We start from the raw sequence: 25,947 nt of genomic DNA, 5'->3' as shown, positions 1-25,947 counted from the left end.
GCCAGCCAACAGGGCAGAGGGGGGTTCAAGAGCCACACAATATGTGTGAAAGAGCCACAGTTTGGCCACCCCTGTTCTAAGCATGGGTTTGAAAACACAAAAGGGCTCTCCTTTGCCGCACATGATGCTGTTTCTGAACAGGGTGGGCAGACATCGCTAAGAAGAAGAATTGCAGATTTATACCCCGCCCTTCTCTCTGAATCAGAGACTCAGAGCAGCTTACAATCTCCTCAGCAGCTGCCCTTTCAAGGACTCTCACAGCAGCTGCCCTTTCAAGGACAGAGACTCAGAGCGGTTTACAATCTCCTATATCTTCTCCCCCCACAACAGACACTTTGTGAGGTGGGTGGGGCTGAGAGGGCTCTCACAGCAGCTGCCCTTTCAAGGACAGAGGCTCAGAGCGGCCTACAATCTCCTTTATCTCCCTCCCCCGCAACAGACACTCTGTGAGGTGGGTGGGGCTGGAGAGGGCTCTCACTTTCAAGGACAACCTCAGCCAGAGCTATGGCTGACCCAAGGCCATGCTAGCAGGTGCAAGTGGAGGAGTGGGGAATCAAACCCGGTTCTCCCAGATAAGAGTCCGCACACTTAACCACTACACCAGACTGGCTCTCCACAAACTGGTTAAACTGGCAGGATTTGCCGAGCAGGATTACAATCTGATTCTCAGAAGAAAGGGCCATGCGCATTTTGGAGAGATGGTTTTTTTAAGAGCAGTCCCCCCCCCCCCTTCCAGCTCACCACAAAGAGCCAACAGACCGTTCTGTCCAAACTGGAGCCCCGCAGAGACACACAGGGGGCGTCGCCGGAGGGTGTTGCCGGTGACTTGAAGCATAGAAGCGCATGAGTCAGTGGACTTGCGTGCCAGCAACTCATCACGATGTTTGCATGGCTAAGTCGTTGTGATTTATTGGGGCAAAGCAAAGGTTTCCTTATTCCCTGTAAGCATCGTAATGAGCAATCCTGGATTTCACAATATCTCAGAGACTATTTTAATGACTCGCTTTCATAATAAGATGGCATACTGAAAAGGTCTGTGGTGCATGAATCTTCCCCCTGCAGAGGATTGTGTTTGATTAGCATGGTGTTTATTTTAGAGTCCTGTGAAAGATGTATTTTAAATAGTGAATGCATTCCAAAGAGACCGTGCGCCTTCTTGTAGATGCTTGCAGTTGGGAAGATGCTTGCAACGTTTTGGGGGTACAATTAAAGAAGAAGATGATGATATTGGATTTATATCCCGCCCTCCATTCCGAAGAGTCTCAGAGCGGCTCACAATCTCCTTTCCCTTCCTCCCCCACAACAGACACCCTGTGAGGTGGGTGGGGCTGGAGAGGGCTCTCCCAGCAGCTGCCCTTTCAAGGAAAACCTCAGCCAGAGCTATGGCTGACCCAAGGCCATGCTAGCAGGTGCAAGTGGAGGAGCGGGGAATCAAACCGGGTTCTCCCAGATAAAAGTCCACGCACTTAGCCACTACACCAAACTTTTAAACCCCTTTGTTCTCTGATGTCTCCTGCCTGCAGGCTGCGGGCCAGCATTTTGTTAAAGCTTCTCTCCACATGGAATAAAAAGGAAAGGGTGCTTTTTTAACCCTCTGTGTTTCACGAGAGCGTTCTTTCACACAAGCTCCCCAGTCAAGGTACCATCAGTTGGTCCTGCCAAGCTCTCTGGCTGGACCTCCGTTCTTTTGAGTCCCTTCCAGTCCCGGGTTCAGCAAGCCCAGCCTATCATGGGACGGGAGCCGCAGAAACTTGCCCTTTTTCTCTCTGCCATTGGCAATTATATTTATATATTCCTATTTATTTATACTGCGCCTTTCTCTGCAGTGAAAGAGCCCCGTGGCGCAGGGTGGCAAGCTGCAGTACTGCAGTCTAAACTCTACTCCTGACCTGAGTTCAATCCCAGCGGAAGCTGGGTTCAGGTAGCCGGCTCAAGGTTGACTCAGCCTTCCATCCTTCTGAGGTCGGTAAAAGGAGTACCCAGTTCGCTGGGGGGTAAAGTATAGGTGACTGGGGAAGGTAATGGCAAACCACCCCATAAAAAGTCTGCCAAGAAAATGTCATGATGTGACGTCACCCCATGGGTCAGTAACGATGGGGTGCTTGCACAGGGGACTACCTTGACCTTTTTTCCCCCCAGCAGTTCACAAATCGGCTTACGTTGTTCTCTCCTCCATTTTATCTTCGCGACAACCCTACCAGATAGGTTAGGTTGAGTGCGTGTGTGACTTGGCCCAAGGTCACCCAGCGAGCTTCCATGGCACTAGTGGGGATTCGAACTCAGGTCACCCAGACAATTATGCAAAAGAAGTCATTTTTGTGCTGGTTTTGCTGCGTTTTGATCGTCCTGCTGTTTCAGATGGTTTTTTCCTTTTTTGGATGAGGATTTTAAAAAAGAAACGTGCTTGTCGTAAACTCCCTTGGGAGCCACTACAACTGAAAGGAGGTCAATCCGAAGAGTAAATAAATAAATAGAACACAATTTAGTAGGATATATATAGATTCATGAGCTCAAGTGGTTGTTTTTTTTCTAGCAAATAACAGTGCTTAAGTAATGAATGCAGATCTTCCCGGTCACAGTTCAGTAATTAATTGGGCTGTAGCTACAGCTCTGCGGTCTCTTCTGATTATTTCTTGTTATTCAACAAGAAGCTATCAATGAGTGAGTGTTCAAAAGCCGTCCTGGCAAATCTTTTAAAGTTATTCATTTTGTAAATCCAGGCCTTGAATTCAGCAGGACATCACAGGAGCGCAGCTCCTGAACCTTTCTGATGGTTCCCCCTCCCTCCTCCTCCCCACCTACCTACCTTGCCCATTGAATAGTAGATGGCGGCTGCATAACAATCCCTGGATGAGCCCCACCACTTTATTTTTTTTACAAAACGACACCTGGGTAAACCCAAATGGAGAGCTTCACTTCGGAATGGAAACGCTTAACAGAATTGAATGTTGTTGCAGTTAATATTGGCATTCCCTCCCCCCCCCCCCCCGCATTTTTCTTTATCTTGGCTTGGGTCGTTTTGCTTGGTTCTCCCAATGATGGAGCAGTTCAAAATGCTACTACCGCTCATTTTTAAAGATCACGCTTCTATAATGCTCAGTATCAGCCATGACTTCTTAAAAAGATGTGGTTACGGCCTGTCTTAAAACGTAATGAATACCACAGCACGGCTGGGTCAAAACCAGTGTTCCCTCTAAGCTCAGTTAGCATGAGCTAGCTCACAGATGCTTAGCCTCCAGCTCACACATTTTTGTCTCGGGAAAAATTGCCCCAGAGCACACTAATTTATGCAGTCGCTCACAACATTAACGTCAGTAGCTCACAAAGCAGAATTTTTCTCACAAGAGACTGCAGCTTAGAGGGAACACTGCTCAAACCCAGTAGATAATTCCACTTGGCACAGTCGTGAGCGTTACGCAAGAGTTCCGAATAGTTTGTGATGTTGCCTGCCCATGGTTTAAAACATGTCTGCTAGCTTTTTGCTTTCACGCCCCTTAACTATAAGAAGAAGAAGATGAAGAAGAAGATATTGGATTTATATTCTGCCCTCCACTCCGAATCTCAAGGTCTCAGAGTGCTCACAATCTCCTTTATCTTCCTCTCCCACAACAGACACCCTGTGAGGTGGGTGGGGCTGAGAGAGCTCTCCCAGAAGCTGCCTTTTCAAGGACAACTCTGTGAGAGCTATGGCTGACCCAAGGCCATTCCAGCAACTGCCAGTGGAGGAGTGCGAAATCAAACCCGGGTCTCCCAGAAAAGAGTCCGCACGCTTAACCACTACACCCAACTGACTCTCACTACTCTCTCTCTCTCTCTCTCTCTCATCTTCTCCAACAGGCACTCATTTGCATATTAGGCCACGCCCCCTGATGCCAAGCCAGTTGGAACTGGGTTCCTGTGCGTTCCTGCTAAAAAAAAAAAAAAAGATCTCTATATGTTTGCTCTCTATGAACTATTATTTGTTCTCTCTTTTGCTCTGCAGAAACCACCTTGAGAGTCTTCCAGAGTGGGTTTGCGATAGCAGAAAGCTTGAAGTCCTTGATATTGGCCACAATCAGATCCGAGAGCTGCCTGCCCGGTGAGTCCTTGCGGATCAAGTTACACAACCAGGAATCGGATGTGCAATTGGGAATTAATTGCCCAGTCAGTGTTTAGTTTCTTTTACTGATGGACAAGAGGGTGCTTTGATCTTCTGTTTGATGTTTGTGAACCTCTGTAGGGTGTCCTTCTGCCATAAACCTCAGCACAGCCCTTCCTTCTATGCTTTCATGTGGACAAAAGCAAAACAAACACCCCAGTCTCTTTGATTTCCAGGCAGAAGTTCTAAAACAGCACATGCATCCTTTCAAAGATGCAAACTTGTTCCTTTTTAATGTTACAGTAGGTTCCTACCAGTACCAAGCAGTTGACAAAAATGCATTGCTGTTCTTTTCCTTAGGTTTTTTAGAGGGGCCAAGATGTCTTGAGTGGGAAATCCTGCTCTGAGTCTATATATTACAGAGGTGTCCAAATTTGCTTAATGTAAGAGCCACACAGAATAAATGGCCGATGTTTGAGAGCCTCAAGACATGAACGCGAGGGGGAGAAAGTGACAGAGGAAGAGCGGGAGATGGGGAAGGAGAGAGAGGTAGAAATAATGCAACTTTAAATGCATTCTTCAAGGCCGCCCCCCCATTATTGGCTTGGAGAAGGAATTAAAGAGAAAAATGCCTTTTCAGGGCTGGCCAGCGGGGTGGGGTGGGGAGGGGAGCTACAAGAGCCACACAATATATGTGAAAGAGCCACATGTGGCTTCCGAGCCACAGTTTGGCCACCACTGGTATATTAAAAGGAATCTCTGCCTGAAATATATACACTGCTTAACAAATTCAATTCAACTCAATTCAGTAACCTTTATTGGCATGATATCGAACCTAACAGGGAACCAGTCCATCCATCCAATGGCAATCTGCAAATACATTAAGCGCCTCTGAGATGCTAGATATAAAAAATTTGCAACAGTTTCAATTACCGATCGCTTCTGAGCTGACAACAAGAAGACAATTTTATGTTTGTCGGGCTTCGCTGTTTGCTCACTCAAACAGGGCTCAATGAGTATGGAGCACAGGTCAGAGCAAAAAGTATAGTTTAAGAACACACGTTCTAAAGTTTCTATCTCTGGACATGCACAAGTGCGCAGTCTGTCAGCATAGGGAGTTTTATGGAATCTTCCAAGAAGTATCGCATGTGGTAGCACATTGAACCTAGCTAGCGAATAGGCTTTGTGTTGCCAAGGGGCATTTTTGTTTTTCATTCGCACAGTCGAGTCTGACTCTTTGCGGCCCTATGGACAAAGTCACGCCAGGCCCTCCTGTCTTCCACCATCCTCCGAAGTCTGCTCAAATTCGTGTTTGTTATATCAGTAATGCTGTCCAGCCATCTCTTCTTTTTCTGTCCCCTTCTTCTTTTGCCTTCTGTCTTTCCCAGCATCAGGGTCTTCTCCAGGGAGTACTCCCTTCTCATTGGGTGGCCAAAGTATCTAAGCTTCAGCTTCAGCATCTGACCTTCCAGGGAACTGTCAAGGTTGATTTCCCTTAGGACTGACTGATCAGATCTTCTTGCAGTCCAAGGGACTCTCAAGATTCTTCTTCTGCACCACATCTCAAAAGCATCTATTTTTCTGTGCTCAGCCTTCCTTATGGTCCAGCTCTCAGAGCCCTACATTACTACTGGGAGCCACGTAATATGTGCACACGATATGTGCCCAAAAGGGGCAGTTAGGCAGGTGAAATATTCTGCCCTATACCCAGGAGGTAAAAACCCCAAACTCAAGGGTGAACATCTGCCTTTAGCAAAGCTTTTGAGAACCTGCAATTTAGTATCAACCAATCTTTGTCTAATCAGTTTTGCTTAACAAACGGATTAGATGATGGACGGTCCGAGAGCAGATGGTTGCCTTAAAACAAATTGTTCATTGCTTGGTAGCTTCTCTTGCAAAGTACTTGGTCTGTAAAGGTATTGCAAATACCTGAACCGGTTCTGATCAGTTTGTAGAGCAGCGGAGGGAAAGTGGCGTGGCGCAGGTGCCGTGGGGGAAGACTTCGAGGGAAAAACCAGGATCTTATTGAGACTTGAAGATGGAAAACAATTAAAATGAAATACCTGCATATGCATTAATAATTCTCTTGAATTATCATCCATACTGATGAATACTGTCTTGGTGTGCTTTGAATGTCATCTGCTGAACATCATACAGATCCGTGCTTTGATCTTATTATTTAATAATCAGGTGCTTTAAAAAATTCTAACATGCTGAGTTTTTGCAGTTCAGCCACAGTGTATCGTTGGAACTCTCTGTCTGGGGCAGTGATGCTCTGCATTCTTGGTGCTTGGGGGGCACAGTGGGAGGGCTTCTAGTGTCCTGGCCCCACTGACGGATCTCCTGATGGCACATGGGTTTTTTGGCCACTGTGTGGCACAGAGCGTTGGACTGGATGGGCTATTGGCCTGATCCAACATGGCTTCTCTTATGTTCCTGTTTTGTGGGGGATAAATCTCTTGCACTTTCTCTTCATTTTTCCTCCAGTAGGTGCAGAGCTGCTGCGATCACACACACTATATATAATGTGCTTTCAATCCGATTTCAATGCACTTTCCAACTGGCTTTTGCCAGTTCACACAGTAAAATCCAGTTGAAAAGAACATTGCAAGTTGATTGAAAGTGCATTATTCAGTGTGTGTGATCACAGCCCAGATGAGGCTTAATGGGCTAAAGCTGGTTTGGTGTGGTGGCTAAGTGTGCAGACTCTGATCTGGGAGAACCGGGTTTGATTCCCCACGCCTCCACTTGCAGCTGCTGGAATGGCCTTGGGTCAGCCATAGTTCTCGCAGAGTTGTTCTTGAAAGGGCGGCTTCTGGGAGAGCTCTCTCAGTCCCACCTACCTCACAGGATGTCTGTTGTGGGGGAGGAAGATAAAGAAGATTGTGAGCTGCTCTGAGACTCTGAAATTCAGAGTATAGGGTGGGATATAAATCCAATATCATCATCTTCTTCTTCTTCCTCCTCCTCCTCCTCCTCCAAATGTTTAAAAACTTGCCTGTTTCTAAAACTGGCTTAGCGGCTGCCACATACTTGTATATATGGCATAGCCCGTTCTGTTTACACTTCCTTTCTGGCCGGCGTAATAGGAACCTCTCTCTTCTCTGGGGCTTCCAGCAGTTTACCGAGTGTTATGTACATGTATCCAAACCAATCTTTGAGGGCAGGAAAGCCGGCGTGTCTCTTTTTAAAATGACAGATGAGATTCCCCGAGAGCATGGGCGTGAGGATGCAGTTGTGGCCATCCTGTGGGCTTACAGTTGGCCACTCCATGAACAGAAGGCTGGATTAGATGGGCCTTTTTGGCCTGATCCAACATGGCTGGTGTTATGTTCCAAGAACATTGAATTTAAAACATTGCCTAAATGCTGTTTGTATATAATTGCAGAAGCATGTAGAAGAGTATATGTGGCTGCATATTAGAGTGTATGTATATGTGGTTCTTAGGTGATGTACGGCGTGCTATACTATAACCTTGCCCCCCCGCCACCCCCCCAATTCAGGCTTGCAATATGTGAGAGTCTAGTAGCAGGGTTTTGCTGCATGTCTCAGGTCACCTGTCACAATCTTTAAAATATATATATATATATCAGGGGTGTTGAAATCATCTGTTTCGAGGGCCGGATTTGACATATAAGAGACCTTGTTGGGCTGTAAACTATTTAATGTATTTTAATATTCATTCATCTTATTGTTAGAATTTTATGTTGTGAGCCGCCCTGAGCCGCCTCGGTGGGGAGGGCGGGATATAAATCGAATAAAATGAAATGAAATGTCAGGATGGCCGGCCATGCTGGGCTGAGCCATGTGTGTACCTATTTAAGATAAGGTAACAGAGATATAAATTTTATAAAGAACATAGACAGACACAAATATATTTTTAAAAACTTAAGACATGCTTAAAATGTTAGCACCCATTGGTCTTAAAGGTGCTTTCTTTGTATTTCTCCCATGGGATCCAGGGAACTGGGCAAAGGAAGCTCTGGCTCTTTCCTTCCTTCCTCAGGGACTGGGGTGGGGGGCTCAGTCAATCGAAGGAAGAGAAGCTTGGCTCAGTAGTTCTGCTGTACGATTGAGAGAGCCTGGCAGTGCCTCTGCTTCTGTAGCCCCAGTGTAATTGAGCAAGCCTGGCAAAGCAAGCTGTTATGCAGAAGGAAGCAAGAGAGAGGGAGAAGGAAGCAGATGACAGCCAGTCGCTTGGGGTCTGATAGGAGCCTTCTGGGGGCCTGATTCAGCCCCCGAACTGCATGTTTGACACCCCTGATATATATAGTTTCCTCAGCTCAGTCATTTCTCTCCCCCGCCATAGATTCAGGTGGAGCAATCACACACACTAAATAATTCACTTTCGATCCACTTTCCAGCTGGATTTTGCCAGTTCACACAGTAAAATCCAGTTGGAAAGTGCATTAAAAGTGGGTTGGAAGTGCATTATTTAGTGTGTTTGAGCAAGGCCGTGGGTAGCCATACTGGTCCAAAGCAGCAAACAAAGTTTGAGTCCAGTGGTACCTTTAACACCAACAAAGTGTAATTCTGGTTATAAGCTTTCGTGTGCATGCACACTTCTTCAGATAGATATCTATCTGAAGAAGTGCGCAAGCAGAGCACCAGGAGGGCGGCGGCCCGGAGGGAGCTAGCAGTGGCGGGGAGGAGGGCAAGCTAAGTGCTTGCCTGGGGCACTGGAGGGGGGGGGCAAGAGCCCGATTTGCCACCCCCCCGCCTCTTGGTGCCCTAGACAACTGCCTAGTTTGCCTAGCGGCAGGGCCGGCCCTGGCTGTGGTGGTATTTTCACTCGGAGCTAATTTGTGTTCAGCTACTTCGTGTTCGGTGTCCAGTTTTGCAAAACAACAACATGCTCTAAGGGGTGTACACTCTCTGGCAAAGGTCTCTCTCTCTCGGCTTGGCTTCGCGAACGAAGATTTAAGAAGGGTGCAATAGTCCACGTCTGCTGCAGGCTCGCTGGTGGCTGACAAGACCAATGCGGGACAGGCAGGTCCGGCCACAGTGGCTGCAGGGAAAAGTCTGATTTGGGGTTGGTGCTGTAGCAGTGCGATTCTTCCTCAATCTCCTTTTGTCCTCAAGACCAGCTATGCGTGCGTTCTCAAAGGAAGAGACAGCCTGGTGGATGGTGTGCCTCCATGCTTTGCGATCTGAGGCTAGGTCAGACCACTGGTGATGGTTGATGCGACAGGTGCCAAGGGATTTCTTCAAGGAGTCCTTGTACCTCTGGCAAAGGTCATCTCCTGCTAAATCACAGTATAGATAGCGCAGCTGGTGTGAAACGAGAAATCTCTCATTATGATTCCACCCTGCGTTTTTGGGTTATGAATAGGTACCTCCCGACAGTAAATTAAGAGGGAAAGGACGCAAGCTATCATTGTTATTGCAACACTGGGTAATGAAAAGGAGAAACAAGCCTAGCAAACCACACCCAGGCTCATATGCTGCCTTTGAGTAGTAAAATCAAGTTTATCGACCTGTGTCCTCAACAGCACAATGCAGCCAATTCTCATACTGAGACGACCGTTAATACTGGCACTTACGCAGATTGTCTGACAATATCCATCAAGGGAAAACCCAGCCTTTTATTGATTATTTTGGCACAATGGCCACATTGGCCCGTATTTTCTGGTCAAATAATGGGTGGATGCAATCCGTAATGGCAAAGTAGGGAAAGATAATGAATTCTGTCTTTTTTTTTTTGCTGCGTTTTTCCAATATCTAAATGGGTGGAGAAAGCATCATCTGCTGCGCTGAGTAATTTGTGAATCTGTGACCGAAAGAAGGGGTCAGCTTTGGGGCAGGCGTGTCTCCTGATCAAAACTGTACAGTCACACGGAATATGTAGGGCAGGCAGCAGACAAGAATAATCTTCCTTCTTTGGCAAGAGAATATTTTTGTTTAAACTCCCACCTCAGCATTGGAATGGGGAAAATCTAAACTGTGAGTTTGCCGTGGAGTGTAGGATTTCTGTTTCCAGCTACAATTGTTGTTTCATTAGATTGTTTTGGCAGCAGGTGTCTTTTACCTGTTAATGTATCTCGTAAATCCCACGCTTTTCCTCTTTCCGTCTCCCTTCTCCCCTCTTACAGACGGAATTCTTGACCACCCGTACCATGTAAAAAGCTCAAGACAGTAAAGCGGATTAGATAAATTTCATTCTCTGTAGAAGTGGAAGGGGAGGCATTATGCTAGTCTGGTATTAACCAAAAAAAGAGGGTACGGGTGGTGGCGAGAGACAGGAAGAATACAAAAGGAGAAACATTAGATTCTGAGTCGGCATTATCAGCCAGGCATGTCTATTCCGGCTTTGTGGTCGGAGAGGAAGTGAGGGATGAATCTTGTTGAATTGTGGGGTGGAGATAAGATGGTGAAAAACAGTCTTATCACCAAACACGAAATAAGGAAATAGAGATGGAGGTTCCTTTAGTAGTCATTATTTCAGAGTAGAATCCGTTGGCCAATAGGCTTTTTAGACGCTGTTAATCCTACCCAGTAATTCTGAGGGCTGCACACGAAAGCAATTTCACTCATTATGCAACAAAGCATTTGTGTTTCTGGATCGGTGCTTGCTTTGCCAGGTTACCTCCTGAGTAAGTGAATACATCCAGGTGGGTAGCTGTGTTGGTCTGAAGAAATGTTACAAAGTTAGAGTCCAGTAGCATCTTTAAGATCTACAGTAGCAAGATCAAATCTGTCAGTCTTAAGGGAAATCAACCCTGACTGTTCCCTGGAATGTCAGATGCTGAAGCTGAAGCTCAAATACTTTGGCCACCAAATGAGAAGGGAGCACTCCCTGGAGAAGACCCTGATGCTGGGAAAGACAGAAGGCAAAAGAAGATGGGGATGGCAAAAGAGGAGATGGCTGGACAGCGTTACTGATGTAACTAACACAAATTTGAGCAGACTTTGGAGGATGGCGGAAGACAGGAGGGCCTGGTGTGACTTTGTCCAGGGGGACGCAAAGAGTCGGACTTGACTGTGCGACTGAACAATAATAACAAACGCATCTTTAAGACCAACAAAGTTTTATTCGGGCTGTGAGCTTTTCTCTGCATGCGCAGTTTGCCAAACAGGATGGAATCAGACTTGCCTTCCCCATATACGTGCGTGTGTATACACACAGACACACACACACACAGCAGAGGTTGAACAGCAAATCAGCATACAAGCATACAATACAATGAAATGTTTTAACAGGTGCAAGCAGAAATAACAAGCTAAGTTTGTAAGGTCATTATAGTTTAGATTCAATTTTGGGAGAAAACGGGCAAATAAATGTCTTTGAGTGTTAAGAATGTTAAGAGTGATTATATGACACTGTTGTCACGTCTCCTCTCAAATATGGAGGTAACAGATAGCATCTTTTTCTTAGCTGTGGTGTTGTCTCCTCTGCCAAGACCAGAGGAGTGCATTCCAAAATCCCATTCTGATTCATCGCATTGCAATTGCGATCAGTGTTCTGCTATTTAGAATAAGAAGTACATTAAAATAAAGAGGATGTATAGCTGTACTAAAAGCAAGCGAGCAGTCTAGCAAGTCTTTTCCCCCTTGTGAAAGGCCCTTTTGGTTTGAAACTTCTTCAGCCTTAAATAATTTTTCATTTGCATCTCCTTTCCCACCCCACCCCCCCTCGAATTTCAAAAGCAACCAGACATTTTAAGCTGAGCTTTTCAGCAATGGAACTCAGCATTCTATCCTCTGAACCATACTGGCTAGCATGGTTTCAGTAGTCCTGTAAAGTGTTTTCTCCTCGCTGACCATATATATTTTTATTTGAATAACATAAAATTAAAACAGTTCCAAGTGGGTAGCTGAAGCACTGTCGGTCTGAAGCAGAAGAAGTATTGGATTTATAACCATTCCGAAGAGTCTCAGAGCGGCTCACAATCTCCTTTAACTTCCTCCCCCACAACAGACACCCTGTGAGGTGGGTGGGGCTGGAGAGGGCTCTCACAGCAGCTGCCCTTTCAAGGACAACCTCTGCCAGAGCTACGGCTGACCCAAGGCCATGCCAGCAGTTGCAAGTGGAGGAGTGGGGAATCAAACCCGGTTCTCCCAGATAAGAGTCCGCACACTTAACCACTACACCAAACTGGCAATGAGGTAAAGTTAGAGTCCAGTAGCATCTTTCAGACTAAAAACGTTTTATTCAGGCTGTGAACTTTCGTATGTACACATTTTGTTTGACAAAGTATGCATGCACATGAAAGCTCACAGCCTGAATAAAACACTGCTGGCCTTAGAGGCGCTATTGGATTCTAACTTTGTCGTAAAATTAAAATATATTTCATCACCAAGCTGAAAGACTCTATGTAACTTGAGCTCTGTGGGAAAGGAAAGGTCTCCTGTTCAAACACCAGTCGTTTCCAACTTTGGGGTGACGTTGCTTTCACAATGTTTTCACAGACAACGTTTTTACGGGGTGGTTTACCATTGCCTTCCCTAGTCATCTACGCTTTCCCCCCAGCAAGCTGGGTACGCATTTTACCGACCTCGGAAGGATGGAAGGCTGAGTCAACCTCGAGCCGACTACCTGAAAACTCAGCTTCCGCTGGGGATCGAACTCAGGTTGTGAGCAGAGCTTAGGACTGCAGTACTGCAGCGTTAACATTCTGCGCCATGGGACTCTGTGGGAAAGGCATGCATAAATCTATAATCAGGGTGGAATTCTAGCAGAAGCTCCTTTGCGTATTAGGCCACACACCCCTGATGTAGCCAATCCTCCAAGGCTCTTTTTTGTAAGCTCTTAGAGGATTGGCTACATAAGGGGTGTGTGGCCTAATATGCAAAGGTGCTCCTGCTAGAATTCCACCCCTGTCTATAATAATGAAAAGATCCATCCATCTGTTGGATGCATATCTCCTCAGAAACTGAACCTCAGGTTCACAAAACTGGTTACTGGCTTCAGGATGATCATGGAAGTTGCAGTGCCAAATGCAAAGGGAATCAAAACATTGTGGCCCACGTAACCCCCTTACACACACGCGTGCACACACACACCCTTTTACGTTGGAAGCCTGGCAAGTATAACTCATCTGAAAGTATAACTCATCTGAAAATAAAGTATAACTCATCTGAAAATAAAGCTTGGAGCCTCAAAATTTGCCCCCATCTTTAAGAAGAAGAAGACTACAGATTTATACCCCTCCCTTCTCTCTGAATCAGAGACTCAGAGCAACTTATAATCTCTTATATCTCCTTCCCCCACAACAGACACCCTGTGAGGTGGGTGGGGCTGAGAGAACTCTTACAGCAGCTGCCCTTTCAAGGACAGCTCTACGAGAGCTATGGCTGACCCAAGGCCATTTCAGCAACTGCAAGTGGAGGAATGGGGAATCAAACCCAGTTCTCCCAGAGAAGAGTCTGCACACTTAACCACTACACCAAACTGGCTCTCCAGTTTAAAATGTCAATATGGGAGTTGCATTGAGCAAAATGAAGGGAATCCCCGGTCATTGCAACACCCCTCCCCCCCCCCACACGCTACTTCCAATGGAAAGTGAGGTATTCTGCTTGCGGCAGGCAAAATTCACCAGGAAATAAAGCTAGGAGTCTCAAGATTGGCTGCTCATTTCAGGACGATGGTTGGACTTGTAGTGTCAATAATGAAAGGAATCTGACCACTTGGCCACAGATTAACTCCACAGTATCCCTCTGCTGTTTGCAATGGAAGCAAAGGTTTGCTCACAACAAGCTAGGAAGGTTCAAGCAGGTTAGACAGAGAGGCTGGAAACTATTCCTTCTTGGCAGGGCTCTTTTTCTAGCAGGAGCTTCTCTGCATATTAGGCCACGCCCCCCTGATGTAGCCAATCCTCCTGGAGCTTACAGTAAGCCCTGTACTAAGAGCTCTCTAAGCTCTAGGAGGATTGGCTACATCAGGGGGGCGTGGCCTAACATGCAGAAGAGCTCCTGCTAGAGAAGGACAAAACAGTGGGGGTTTCACAAGTTTCAAGACCTGTCAGAATCTGTGTGGTGTGACAGTTAGAAATCCGAGTTCAGATCCTCACTGTGCTACTGAAGGCTGCTGGGTGACCTTGGGACACTCCCATTCTCAGTGTAACCTACCTCACAGGATTGTTGTGAGCCTAAAATGGACAAGAGGAGAACTGCTTTGGGTGCCCACTGAGATAAGCGGGTTATGGCATTGGTTGTAAAGCTAATTTAATTATTTTAGAATTTTTTTTTGCTGCGATTCATCAGAAAGGAACGAATGTTATTGCTTCATCCGCTGTTGCTGTGGCCCTCATTCACTCAGGATATTCAGACTAACAGAAGCCATGTAGGATCAGGCCAAAAGACACAGAGAAACGCAAGCAAAGATCTTGTCAAAAAATGATATTGCCAACATCTCGAGATTTTATAATCCTCTCCAGAAGAGCTGTATCGTTTCCCCAGCCCCCTGTCTATCGAATCTGGCAATTCCATCCCATAGAAGGGCCTTTTCTATGGCCCGATGTAACACTTTTCCTTCTGCAGTCATAGAGGGTCGCTATAAAAAGGTGCCTGTGGCCGAGTGTGTTTGTCTGTGTGGCACAGCTAAAGTAGAAACTATTGAACATACTCTGGTTGTGTGTGATCTCTATAAAGAAATATGGATAAAATTTATCCAACCTTTACTGGTGAAATTTATGGGTCTCTTGGATTAAGGAATATACTTCTGGCAGATTCTAACTCCCAAGTTATAACTGCTTGCTCCAGATTTTTGGCTGCAGCCTTTAGAATTCGCAAAGTCTACACAAAAGTGTGATAAAAATGTCCCTTAGGCTTTGCATTCTTCTTCCTTTATTTTCTCCCCCACCCTGTCAAGAATGCTATAAGGTCCCCTCTCCCCTTAAACACCTCCTTAAGTCCTTGTATATTATACTATAATACTCTCATTGGCTGTGCCCTTTCTGTATTTTATATAAGTTAGTTTGTTTTGATCTATGCTGGCCATGGACCATAATAATAATAATAATAATAAATTGAAACTGAAAAATAAATAAATAAAACATTAGCACTCTTGCAATATTTTGTTTATTTAATGGTCTCTGATAACTGACACCTCTTGCTCTGAATTATTGCATCAAAATCTGGAGACAATGTCTGTGCTGTAGCAATCTTGAGTATGCTGTTCAGGTGTTGTTCGGGCGCGTGACTGTAAGTTGCAAACCTACTTTGGATTGATTAACATTCATTATAGAAATCTCACGATCAGTGCTTTGAGCCCAAGACCCAGAGGAAAATGTGACATGGCTGGGCATTGCGAGCTTTTGTACAGAAGTTGCTTCGTGTGCTGGTCAGCCAATGGAGAAAATAGAGGCTTTGCTCTGTAGCTTAATTGAGTGAGCCTGGCAAAGCAAGCCGTGATGCAGAAGGAAGCAAGAGAGAGAGAAGGAAACAGATGACACTGAGTTGCTCACGGGCCTGATCGGAGCCTTCCGGGGGCCTGATCTGGCCCACAGGGTGCATTTTTGACACCCTCTACTCTAGTTGATGCCAAGTGGGCCTTCTTAAGCAAGGTGGGGGTCAACTAGCAGGTAGCAGCCCTGAAGCTCTCAACCGGGACGCAGCGACATATGAGAAGAGATAGTCCTTTGGTCTTTGAGTCAATTTTGTCTGGCCTCTGACTGCTGTGTGAAATCTGGATTGAGATACGATGAAAGAATTTGCTTGCAATTTCATTCATGAGGGAGGAGAAAGTAGAGCAAAGCCTCTATTTTCAGATGAGCCTCTAGTTCCAGATGAGTAGCTGTGTTGCAGGAAAGATGCTTCTTTAATGCATCTGATGAGGCAGGATCTAGTCCAGTAAGTCCATTAAGTCTTTGCATAAAATGTGCTCTCTGTAATAGACCTCTGTATGCAAAATGTTTTTATATCTTTGGACGACGATACGTTTTGAGTACGTCGATGGTTTGTTATTTTTGAATAATAAATTTTATTTTTTTTTTAAAAAAAAGGTACCACACAAGACTCCTTTTGAGATTTAAAAGAACCCAATTTGGTAGAAAGATCCCTTGCGAACATGACATCTTTTTAGCTTCCCTGCGGGCGACCCAGCAGATCAGCTTCTTAAGGTCCCTCGTCTGTTTTATGGTGCTGATGTTGCTAGAATTGTTCCCACGGTAGAAACTGTTTGCAGTGGAGTCTTAGCTTGAATTTGCTCTAATTAGTGCTTTTGTTCTTTTTCTTTCTTTCTTTTTTAAAGGCTGTTTTGCAACATCAGCTTGCGGAAGCTGCTTGCAGGACACAATCGGTTAGCAAGACTGCCAGAAAGGATCGAACGAACACACGTGGAGGTCCTTGACGTGCAACACAACCTGCTAACGGAGCTGCCATCCAATCTTCTGCTGAAAGCTGACAGGTAATTACACAACGAAAGCATTTTATGTTATTTTTTTTTTTGTAAAAACGAATCTCTGCTTAGCATTTCCCTTGGTAGCCAAGTCCGCACCGCCAGTTTGGTGTCGTGGTTAAGTGTGCGGACTCTTATCTGGGAGAACCGGGTTTGAGTCCCCACTCCTCCACTTGCAGCTGCTGGAATGGCCTTGGGTCAGCCATAGCTCTGGCAGAGGTTGTCCTTGAAAGGGCAGCTGCTGTGGGAGCCCTCTCCAGCCCCACCCACCTCACAGGGTGACTGTTGTGGGGGAGGGAGGTAAAAGAGATTGTGAGCCGCTCTGAGACTCTTCGGAGTGGAGGGCGGGATATAAATCCAATATCTTCATCTACCTCACAGGGTGTCTGTTGTGGGGGAGGAAGGTAAAGGAGATTGTGAGCCGCTCTGAGACTCTTCGGAGTGGAGGGCGGGATATAAATCCAATATCTTCTTCTTCTTTCCTTGAATTAAAGTTGGCGACAGGCTTCATGCTTACATTTTTAAAAAGCTTTAACTTTTAGAGCTTTGGGGGTCTTTTGACCTAGGTAGTCCAACCTAGCCAGATCTTGGAAAACTGAGCAGGTTTGGAATTCCAAGGGTTGCTACACAGACTCAGGCAATGGCAAACCGTCTCTGAAGCTCTCTAGCATTGAAAATCCTATGGGGTCGCCGCAAATTAGCTGCAACTAGACAGCCAAACAAAAAAGTAAAAGGAACCAGTCAGTAGATCTGTGCACGTCTGCTGTGTCCAGTTGGGGGACTTATCTGAGCATCCTTCCTGATTGCACAGAACACAAACTCATTCAGAGATGCAAAGGGCCATCTCCTTTGGAAGCCAAAATGCTGCTGTGTTTGAGTTAAGAATAATAGGATGAGCCACATCCAGGGTAGAGAGAGAGCAATGAGACAAGGCCAGTGAAGTAATCACTTAGAGGGTGCAGCAGCCAGACTTTTCTGTAGCTGGATACTCTTGACTCACAACTTTAAGCTGATGTCCACATTGTTACTCGTGTTCTTTTCCCCATTGCGCACAGTTTGGGAGTTTATTAAACTACGTATAGTGTTTATCATTTCTTCCTTGATGGTAGGTCATGGGCTTCTCTAATAGGATTTTGATACGGATTTTTGGATTAGATTGGGTTTTAATGTGGCTTTAATTTTAAAGCACCGTAGACCTCAAGACCGGTAGTTAAGCAGATGGGAGGGGGCCTGTTTGTCTGACTCAACTGCGTACGCAGGTGCTGTTCCATTGCTGCCAACTTGCGGCGACCCTGGAAGGGTACTCTCAAGGCAAGTGAGAAGCAGAAGTGGTTTGCCCTGGCTGCCTTCTGCCAAGCCTTCCTGGGCAATCTTCCGATCGAGTACCAACCATTCTTAACTTCCAAGATTTGACAAGGTTGGGCTCTATAACATGCTGCCTTCCCTACTCTGACTCAGCTAGTAGGAGGCTTTGCCATACATATATGGTAAAGGTAGTCCCTTGTGCGAGTCGTTTCTGACTCTGGGGTGATGTCGCATCACGATGTTTTCACAGCAGACTTTTTTATGGGGTGGTTTGCCATTGCCTTCCCCAGTCCTCTACACTTTCCCTCCAGCAAGCTGGGTATTCATTTTACCGACCTCGGAAGGATGGAAGGCTGAGTCAACCTGGAGCCAGCTAGCTGAACCAGCTTCTGCTGGGATCGAACTCAGGAGGTCGTGAGCAGAGAGCTTTGACTGCAGTACTGCAGCTTTACCACTCTGCGCCACAGGGCCTCTCCCTCTCTCCTTCTCTCCCTCTCCCTGTGTGTGTGTCTCTCTCTCTCTATATATACAATCAATTGTGAAGTCAGCTCAACTTCTGTATTTTTCTCATGGTTTTAGAGTTTGGGTTTAGCAATAGAATGATGCTTGGTTCCTAGGAGTCCTCTTGCAGCTGTTGCTGCGTGGCCCATTATTGGTTTCTGTGCCTTAAAAAACCCCCAAAGAGTTTGATGTAATAACCACTGATGCTGACTTTTGCAGCTCAGCTTGAATATAAAGTTGTAATCTAAATTTATTGGCTTCGAAAAATCTAGAGCCGGGGTGGCCAAACTCGCTTAACAGAAGAGCCGTATAGAATAAACGTCAGCTGTTTGAGAGCTTCAAGACGTGGATGTCCTGAGAGCAGGCAGGAACAAAGGAAGAAAGGAAGGAAGATGTGGGGGGGAGGAAGGGAGAGGTGGTGGAAAAAAGCAATTTTGAATGCATTCTCCAAGCTGCTGGCTGGCTTTTCTTGTGGAAGTGATTTAAAGAGACAAATAAAGTAACTAGAGGGGGTGAGATTCAGTCACTCCCAGGGCCTTTTTTGAGTAGGGATGCACAAGAACCAATTCCGGCTGGCTTGGTGTCAGGGGGTGTGGCCTACTATGCAAATGAGTCCCTGCTGGGCTTTCTGTAGAAAAGGCCCTGTGTGAAACAATGATGACATCAGGGCCTAGTATGCAAATGAGTTCCTGCTGGGCTTTTCCAACCATACCTCCCCCCCGCCCAGGTCACACCAAGTTCTTTTGCACCGCTCAGGAATTCACCACTACTAAATTGGAACGGCTGTTAACTTCTCTCAAACATCTGACGTTTATTCTATATGGCTCTTATGTTAAGCAAGTTTGGCCACCTGGGCTCTAGATTTTTCGAAGCCAATAAGTTAAGATTACAACTTTATATTCAAGCTGAGCTGCAAAAGTCAGCATCAGAGAGCCAGTTTGGTGTAGTGGTTAAGTGTGTGGACTCCTATCTGGGAGAACCGGGTTTGATTCCCCACTCCTCCACTTGCACCTGCTGGAATGGCCTTGGGTCAGCCATAGCTCTGGCAGAAGTTGTCCTTGAAAGGGCAGCTGCTGTGAGAGCCCTCTCCAGCCTCACCCACCTCACAGGGTGTCTGTTGTGGGGGAGGATGACAAAGGAGATTGTGAGCCGCTCTGAGTCTCTGAGATTCGGAGTGGAGGGTGGGATATAAATCCATTATCTTCTTCTTCTGTCCTGGAGTAATGAAATCCAGGGATCTTGGGAAACCAGCTGATCAAGGAGCTGCTAAGGATCTTTTTGCACACTTTGTTGACTCCATCTGCTGTTTTCCTTCCACTTGTTTCTCCTTTGCCCCCCACCCCCACCCCAGTTACCATTACAGTCCCTGTCTTTCCCATCAATTTCAGTAAAATAAATCCCACTAGCAGTTCAGTTGTAAGCATTTAACAAATCCTGTTTTCAAGCTTTGGCATTCTAGATCTAGCACTATCACATATAAAGTTATGGCAGTCCGTTGCTGCTTCTTTTTTACTTCCTTTCCCAAGTTACGGAGCCCACAAGGGCGAGCCTTTCATTCTGCTTGAAGTTACCTTGCTTTTCAGTTTGCGGGGCCATCTGTTGGGAGAACAGATGTTCCTGATCTAATCCATTCAGATAAAAGGGATTCTCCTTGTAGGAGGTTTAAAGAAAGGGGGAAAAAAAGTGCTAGGTTTTCTAATGGAAAGAAAATGGTCTGGAAGCATTTGAAATTATTTGCAACTGACTGCATGGATTGAAATTTCAAAAGCGTGGCCTGGTGTTGCCCTTCTTTAAGACAGCATAAATATTGTTCTGGAGTGATATCGGGCAGGGTTTTCTTTTTTAACTGATAGGATAGCTAGCATGAGTTATAGATGGGTGTGTTATGAATACCAGGAATTTTTCACCCAAAAATCTTTTTCGTTGTTGTTGTTCCAGTTCTTGAAGCTGCCTTAACAGAAGGGAAGGAAGTGTGCCTGAAATTATTCCTCTGTTCTGATAATATAGGGCAGAGGTGCCCAAACTGCAGCTTGGAGGCCACAAGTGGCTCTTTCGCACATATTGTGTGGCTCTCTAAGCCCTCACTGCCCTGTTGGCTGGCTTGGAGAAGGCATTTCTCTCTTTAAAGCACTTCGCCAAAGCAGCTGGTGGCTTGGAAAATGCATTTAAAGTTGCTTTCTTTCCACCTCTCCCTCCCTTCTTCCCCCCCATCTCCCTCCTTCCTTCCTTCCTTCCTTCCTTCCTTCCTTCCTTCCTTCCTTCCTTCCTTCCTTCCTTCCTTCCTTCCTTCCTTCCTTCCCTCCTTCCCTCCTTCCCTCCTTCCCTCCTTCCTTCCTTCCTTCCTTCCTTCCTTCCTTCCTTCCTTCCTTCCTTCCTTCCTTCCTTCCTTCCTTCCTTCCTTCCTTCCTTCCTTCCTTCCTTCCTTCCTTCCTCCCTCCCTCCCTCCCTCCCTTCTCTCTAAACAGCTGATCTTCATGTCTTTTGGGTCTCACACTTCTGATGTTTATTCTATGCGGCTCTTACGTTAAGAGAGTTTGGCCACTCCTGATACAGGGTTTGATCATCAGAGGAGGGCATATATATACCAGTTTCCTGCATTTTATAAAATGTTTATTTCTCCCCCTTAAAAAAAAAAAACTTGTCAAGAGCAGCTTAGCCTTGCCTTGCTGCTGCACAAAGCTATCCATAAGGGCTGATTTGACCTTTTAATCATGTAGACAGGGGTGTCGAACTATTTGCTAGGAGGGCCGGATCTGACATAAGTGGGACTTTGTGGGGCCGGGTCAGGTGTGTCACAAAACCTGGTAGTGGAGATATAAACGTTATAAAGAACACAGACAAACATAAAGATTCTTTGAAAAGACTTAAAACATAATCAAAACCTTAGCACTCTTGCAATATTTTGTTTATTTCACAGTCTCTGTTAACTGATTTTACTTGGGGACTTGCAGCCCACTTTCTCACTCAGATCTGGCTCAAAGCTGGTTACAGAATCAAAACTGAGAGCAGAAAAGCATCAAAGCAGGCATTAATTTTTCTCCAGGGCAGCTTGGTCAGGGGCCTTAGAGGGTCCCCCCCACCACCGCAATCTTCTGGGCAAGGAATCGGTGTCATAGACTGTGCGGAGGGGGGGGGGGAGGCATTTGCGAGCTTCCTGAATTGTGCAGGGGGTTGGACTAGATGACCCTAGAGGTCCCTTCCCAACTCTATGACTCCACAAAATAGCACACATATCACTGAGAGTCAGTTTTGGTGTAGCGTGCGGACTCTTACCTGGGAGAACCGGGTTTGATTCCCCCACTCCTCCACTTGCACCTGCTGGGATGGCCTTGGGTCAGCCATAGCTCTGGCAGAGCTGTCCTTGAAAGGGCAGCTGATGGGAGAGCTCTCTCAGCCCCACCCACCTCACGGGGTGTCTGTTGTGGGGGAGGAAGGTAAAGGACATTGTGAGCCGCTCTGAGATGCAGAGCGAAGGGCAGGCTGTAAATCCAATATCGTCTTTTTCTTCTTACTCTCTAGCAAATCTGTCTGGGGAGGGTGGAAGAGCAAGGGGTAAAAGCTCTGCCCCGGAGAGGAAGCAGTCTTATCCCACGCACAAGTAGCACCTTCCTCTGAGCCAAGAGCTTTTTGTGTCAGGGAAGCCGCCTGTGTATTGGTGGAAAGCTCTTTGGCTGTATCCCAAAGGCACTGAAAAGTTGGTAGTGCCACTGCTGTATTTGGACCTGTCCAGGGCTTTCTTTGTAGCAGGAACTCCTTTGCATATTAGGCCATGCCCCCCTTGATGTAGCCAATCCTCCGAGAGCTTACAGGGCTCTTAGTACAGGGTCTACTGTAAGCTCCAGGAAGACTGGTTACATCCAGGGGTGTGGCCTAATATGCAAAGGAGTTCCTGCTACAAAAAAAAAAAAAGCCCTGGGCCTGTCTTTGGCCAGAGACAGTGCCAGATTAAACCCTGTGGAGGCCTCTAGGCAGTCAAAATCTCAGGGGGCCCCTTGCAAATTACCTCTGAGTCGGAGCGCCCACCCGTGGCCCCCACTGCAGCCTGCAGGCGCCTTCTCAAAAGCCCTTTTGTGACAAAACTGTGGGAGAGAGGCAAATTTGGCAACGACGCCAGCAGCAGCCACACCAGGCAAGTTGGGGCAAAGAGCGGCCCAGTGGCTGGCTGTGCGGTGCAGGCTGGGAGGGCTGCAAGCAGGGGGGGGAACTGGGGGAGGGAGCCGATCTGGAGCCTCTAAAGGTGTGGGGGCCCTTAGGCCAGTGCCTGCTTGGCCTAATTGATAATCCGGCCCTGGCCAGAAGTGACCCCACTTGGAGCCCTGGTCCTCCATTTTTAAAATGGAGGGCGGGATATAAATCGAATGAATGAATGAATGAATGAAAATGAGTGGGCGGAGCAGGATTTATGCAAACCCACCTGAGATGCAGGGATTACAAGGGCAGTAGAGGCTGTTCCTGACTCCAGTCACTTGTAAGTATAGGGCTCCTGTTGTCTCCTGCTTGATATTCCAGTAATTTTCCTCTGTACTCATTCCTAGGTAGGAAGGAATTACATTCCTTGTGGCGGTCAGAGGTTCCTTGTGGGAAACAGTGAATGCGGTTGTATCCCAGAGATGTTGGAGGATGAATTTGAGCCATGTGTGGTAGACTCCAGAGAATAGCTGTCACTAGTGCAGTTGTGGCTCAAACAGCAGCGGTGACATCTTGAAAAACTACCGCCTGTGTCATGGCCAGGGGTGGAATTCTAGCGGGAGTTCCTTTGCATATTAGGCCACACACCCCTGATGTAGCCAATCCTCCAAGAGCTCACAAAAAGGAGCCCTGTAAACTCTCGGAGGATTGGCTACATCAAGGGGGTGTGGCCTAAGATGCAAAGGAGCTCCTGCTAGAATTCCACCCCTGGTCGTGGCCCGAGTTTGTCTGAGGGAGAGGTCGCAGAGTTGCCTCCAGGCTAGTCAGGTTTGCGTTACAGTAAATCTGGAAGAAGGATATGTACTTTTTTGAGAGGAGTTTCTCTCATTCTCTTTGGACTTTGACTCCTCTCTGAGCTGATTGCGTATGATCTGGGAGGGGGTGAGAGCTGGGCTTATATTGAACTAGTGCCAGTTTTGTTTTTATCAGCCTAGAATGTGTTTATGTGGAAAGGCAAACGTTCCCTGGCCATGGAGGATGGTGAATTGCAGCTTTGTGAATACACCCACACATTCCACAACACGAAAATTGTCACCTTTCAAGCACGAATACCTTAAGTTAGTCCTTGGAGGTAGGGTTGTTGGCGGGGAGGGATGAAGGTAATACGGAGATGCCGCTTGTAAAACAGAATGTATTTCCATTTTGCATTTTTAAACGGTTTCAGGATTTGTTTTGCATTCATAACTCCCAAGACACGCAAATTCTCTCTCCCTCTCTTCCCCCCCCGCCCCCACCACAAGGCCTTGGAATGTCAAAATAGCTGGAGTTCTTGGAATCCTAACCGAGCTGGCAGAAAGCCCATAAGTCGCTCCAGCGTTCCGTACGCTATGTGGAAAGATCTGCCTTTGCTTTCAGCATGCCGTGCTGATCTAAATATTGTGCGACGATAGCCTCAGCTGGACGCTCGAATTAACTGTGTGACATTTGCAAGAATTGGCGGTATTTCCATTTTTTGTTAAACGCTGAATATTCGGCTATTTTGAGACAATGGAAGAAAAGCACCGGATAACAGATTGGAAAAATGCAGCCCAGGCAGGCAGTGCTGTCTCTTTCCTTTCCTCTAGAACTGCTATCCCTGGTCCTCTCTAGCGTTTTCTGTCTTTGCAGTGTGTAGTGCACACATATTTTCAAGCTTCCACATGGAGGCATGTGTGGACTAGAAACCCCGCTCCACTCTTAAAAGAAAAGAGGGAAGGAAGCAGACAAAAGTTAGTTGCTCAGGGGCCTGATAGGAGCACTCTGGGGGCGTGAAACCTTTCTGGCTTGTGAAATTACTAAGCTGGGACCTGATAGGAGCACTCCGGGGGCGTGATTCAGCCCCTGGGCCACATGTTTGACACCCCTGCTTTAAGGTCCTATTGATGAACTCTTGCTCCTTTCTACTGCTACAGACAAACTAACACAGTATCCCATCTTGATCTAGAACACACAAAATCTCTATAATTACATGGTTTTGATCCACCTTCAGGCTGGAACTCTTAGTCGGGTCACCTTTTGTTAAATAGCAAGCCCCGTGAATTAGCTGTGCACGTGTTTACTTCCGATGTCTTGTTTTGCAGCTTGCGGTACCTGAATGCTTCTGCTAACAAACTGGAAATGCTCCCTCCGGCCACCCTTTCAGAAGAGACCCGCAGCATTTTGCAGGAACTGTATTTGACCAACAATCACCTCACGGATAAATGCGTGCCCTTGTTAACGGGACACCCGCATCTAAAAATCTTGCATATGGCCTACAATCGCCTCCAGAGCTTTCCTGCAAGGTAGGAAGACCTTTCTGGCTTGTGAAATTACTAAAAGAGCGGTTTTTGTTACAACCATAAGAATATTGTTAATCCAGTGTTGAGAATGTCGACTCCGTGTGCGACTGCAATAAAAAAAGGCAAATACTATGCTGGGAGTTATTAGGAAGGCGACTGAGAACAAATGGGGCACAATCATAATGCCCCTGTATAAATCTGTGGGGCGGCCTCATGCACAATTCTGGTCTCTGCACCCAGGGCCGGCTCGCTCCCTAGGCAAACTAGGTGGTTGCCTAGGGTGCCGGGAGGGGGGTGCCGAATTGGGTTCTCCCCCTCCCGGTGCCTAAGACAACCACCTAGTTTGCCTCTCCCTCCACCCGCCGCTGCCGCCATCAGCCCCTTCCCATCTGCCACACTTCCCCCTTCCCATCTGCCACGCTATTGTAAGATTTTAATGAGTTAACGTTTAACCTGTAAATGCTTTTACTGTTGTGAGCCGCCCTGAGCTTGCTTCGGCAGGGAGGGCAGGATAGAAATCCAATAAAATAAATAAATAAAAATAAATATCGGGCACACAGTAGAGGGCCACTTGGTTCCTTAGTCGTGGAAGAAGCTGGCCAGGTAAGGGGGAGGAACAAGGAAAGGAGTTGGGAGCAACGCTCCCTCTAAGCTGCAGAGTCTTGTGAGCAAAAATTCTATTTTGTAAGCCGCTGGCGTTAAAGTTGTGAGCTGCTGCAGAAATTATTCTGCTCTGGGGTGATTTTTCCTGAGCTAGGACAAAAATATGTGAGCTGGAGGCTGAAAATCTGTGAGCTAGTTCACGCTAACTCAGCTTAGAGGGAAGACTTTGGTTGGGAGCGGCAAGGCTTTCCAGCTTTGTTTGCCAGTCTTGGTCTGGATGCGGGCTAGGTTTGTGTGGCTCAGTGGTAGCACATTTGCTTGGCGAGCGGAAGGTCCCAAGTTCAACCCCCGGCATCTCCAGTTTAAAGTCCAGTAACAGGTATTGCAGAAGACTTCCACCTGAGACCCTGGAGAGCCATCGCCAGACAAGACTAAGCTTGCTAGCCCAGTGGCCTCGTTGCTATAAAGCAGCGTCATAGGTCTGGATATAAAAACAAGGCTTGTTACACGTCAGCTCAGAATTTTTCAAAATGCTACGTTTGTCTTTGGCTTGAGGCTTTCCATGTTTGTGTGTCTTGTCCCGTTTGCTCTCTCCTGCACGCTTTGAGAGAGGTCATTGTCGTTCGTGTTTTGCTGGTGGCAAGCCGCAGGAGAGGGGGAGTGTAAAGGAGATTGTG

At 46.6% G+C, this 25,947-nt stretch overlaps 1 protein-coding gene across 1 annotated transcript in view; it reads left to right on the top strand.

The window, feature by feature from the left end:
• Window positions 1-25,947, top strand: part of PHLPP1 (PH domain and leucine rich repeat protein phosphatase 1) — a 218,664-nt gene that overhangs the window by 165,486 nt on the left and 27,231 nt on the right. The window contains exons 9-11 of the mRNA XM_060244368.1: window positions 3,983-4,078; window positions 16,269-16,424; window positions 24,470-24,670. Coding sequence (XP_060100351.1) covers window positions 3,983-4,078; window positions 16,269-16,424; window positions 24,470-24,670 — 453 coding nt within the window. The remainder of the gene's footprint in view (window positions 1-3,982; window positions 4,079-16,268; window positions 16,425-24,469; window positions 24,671-25,947) is intronic.

The sequence above is a fragment of the Heteronotia binoei genome, chromosome 7, assembly GCF_032191835.1.
Source record: "Heteronotia binoei isolate CCM8104 ecotype False Entrance Well chromosome 7, APGP_CSIRO_Hbin_v1, whole genome shotgun sequence".
Lineage (NCBI taxonomy): Eukaryota > Metazoa > Chordata > Lepidosauria > Squamata > Gekkonidae > Heteronotia > Heteronotia binoei.
The sequence above is the reverse complement of the archived record's forward strand: the minus strand, read 5'-3'. Positions and strand labels throughout refer to the sequence as shown.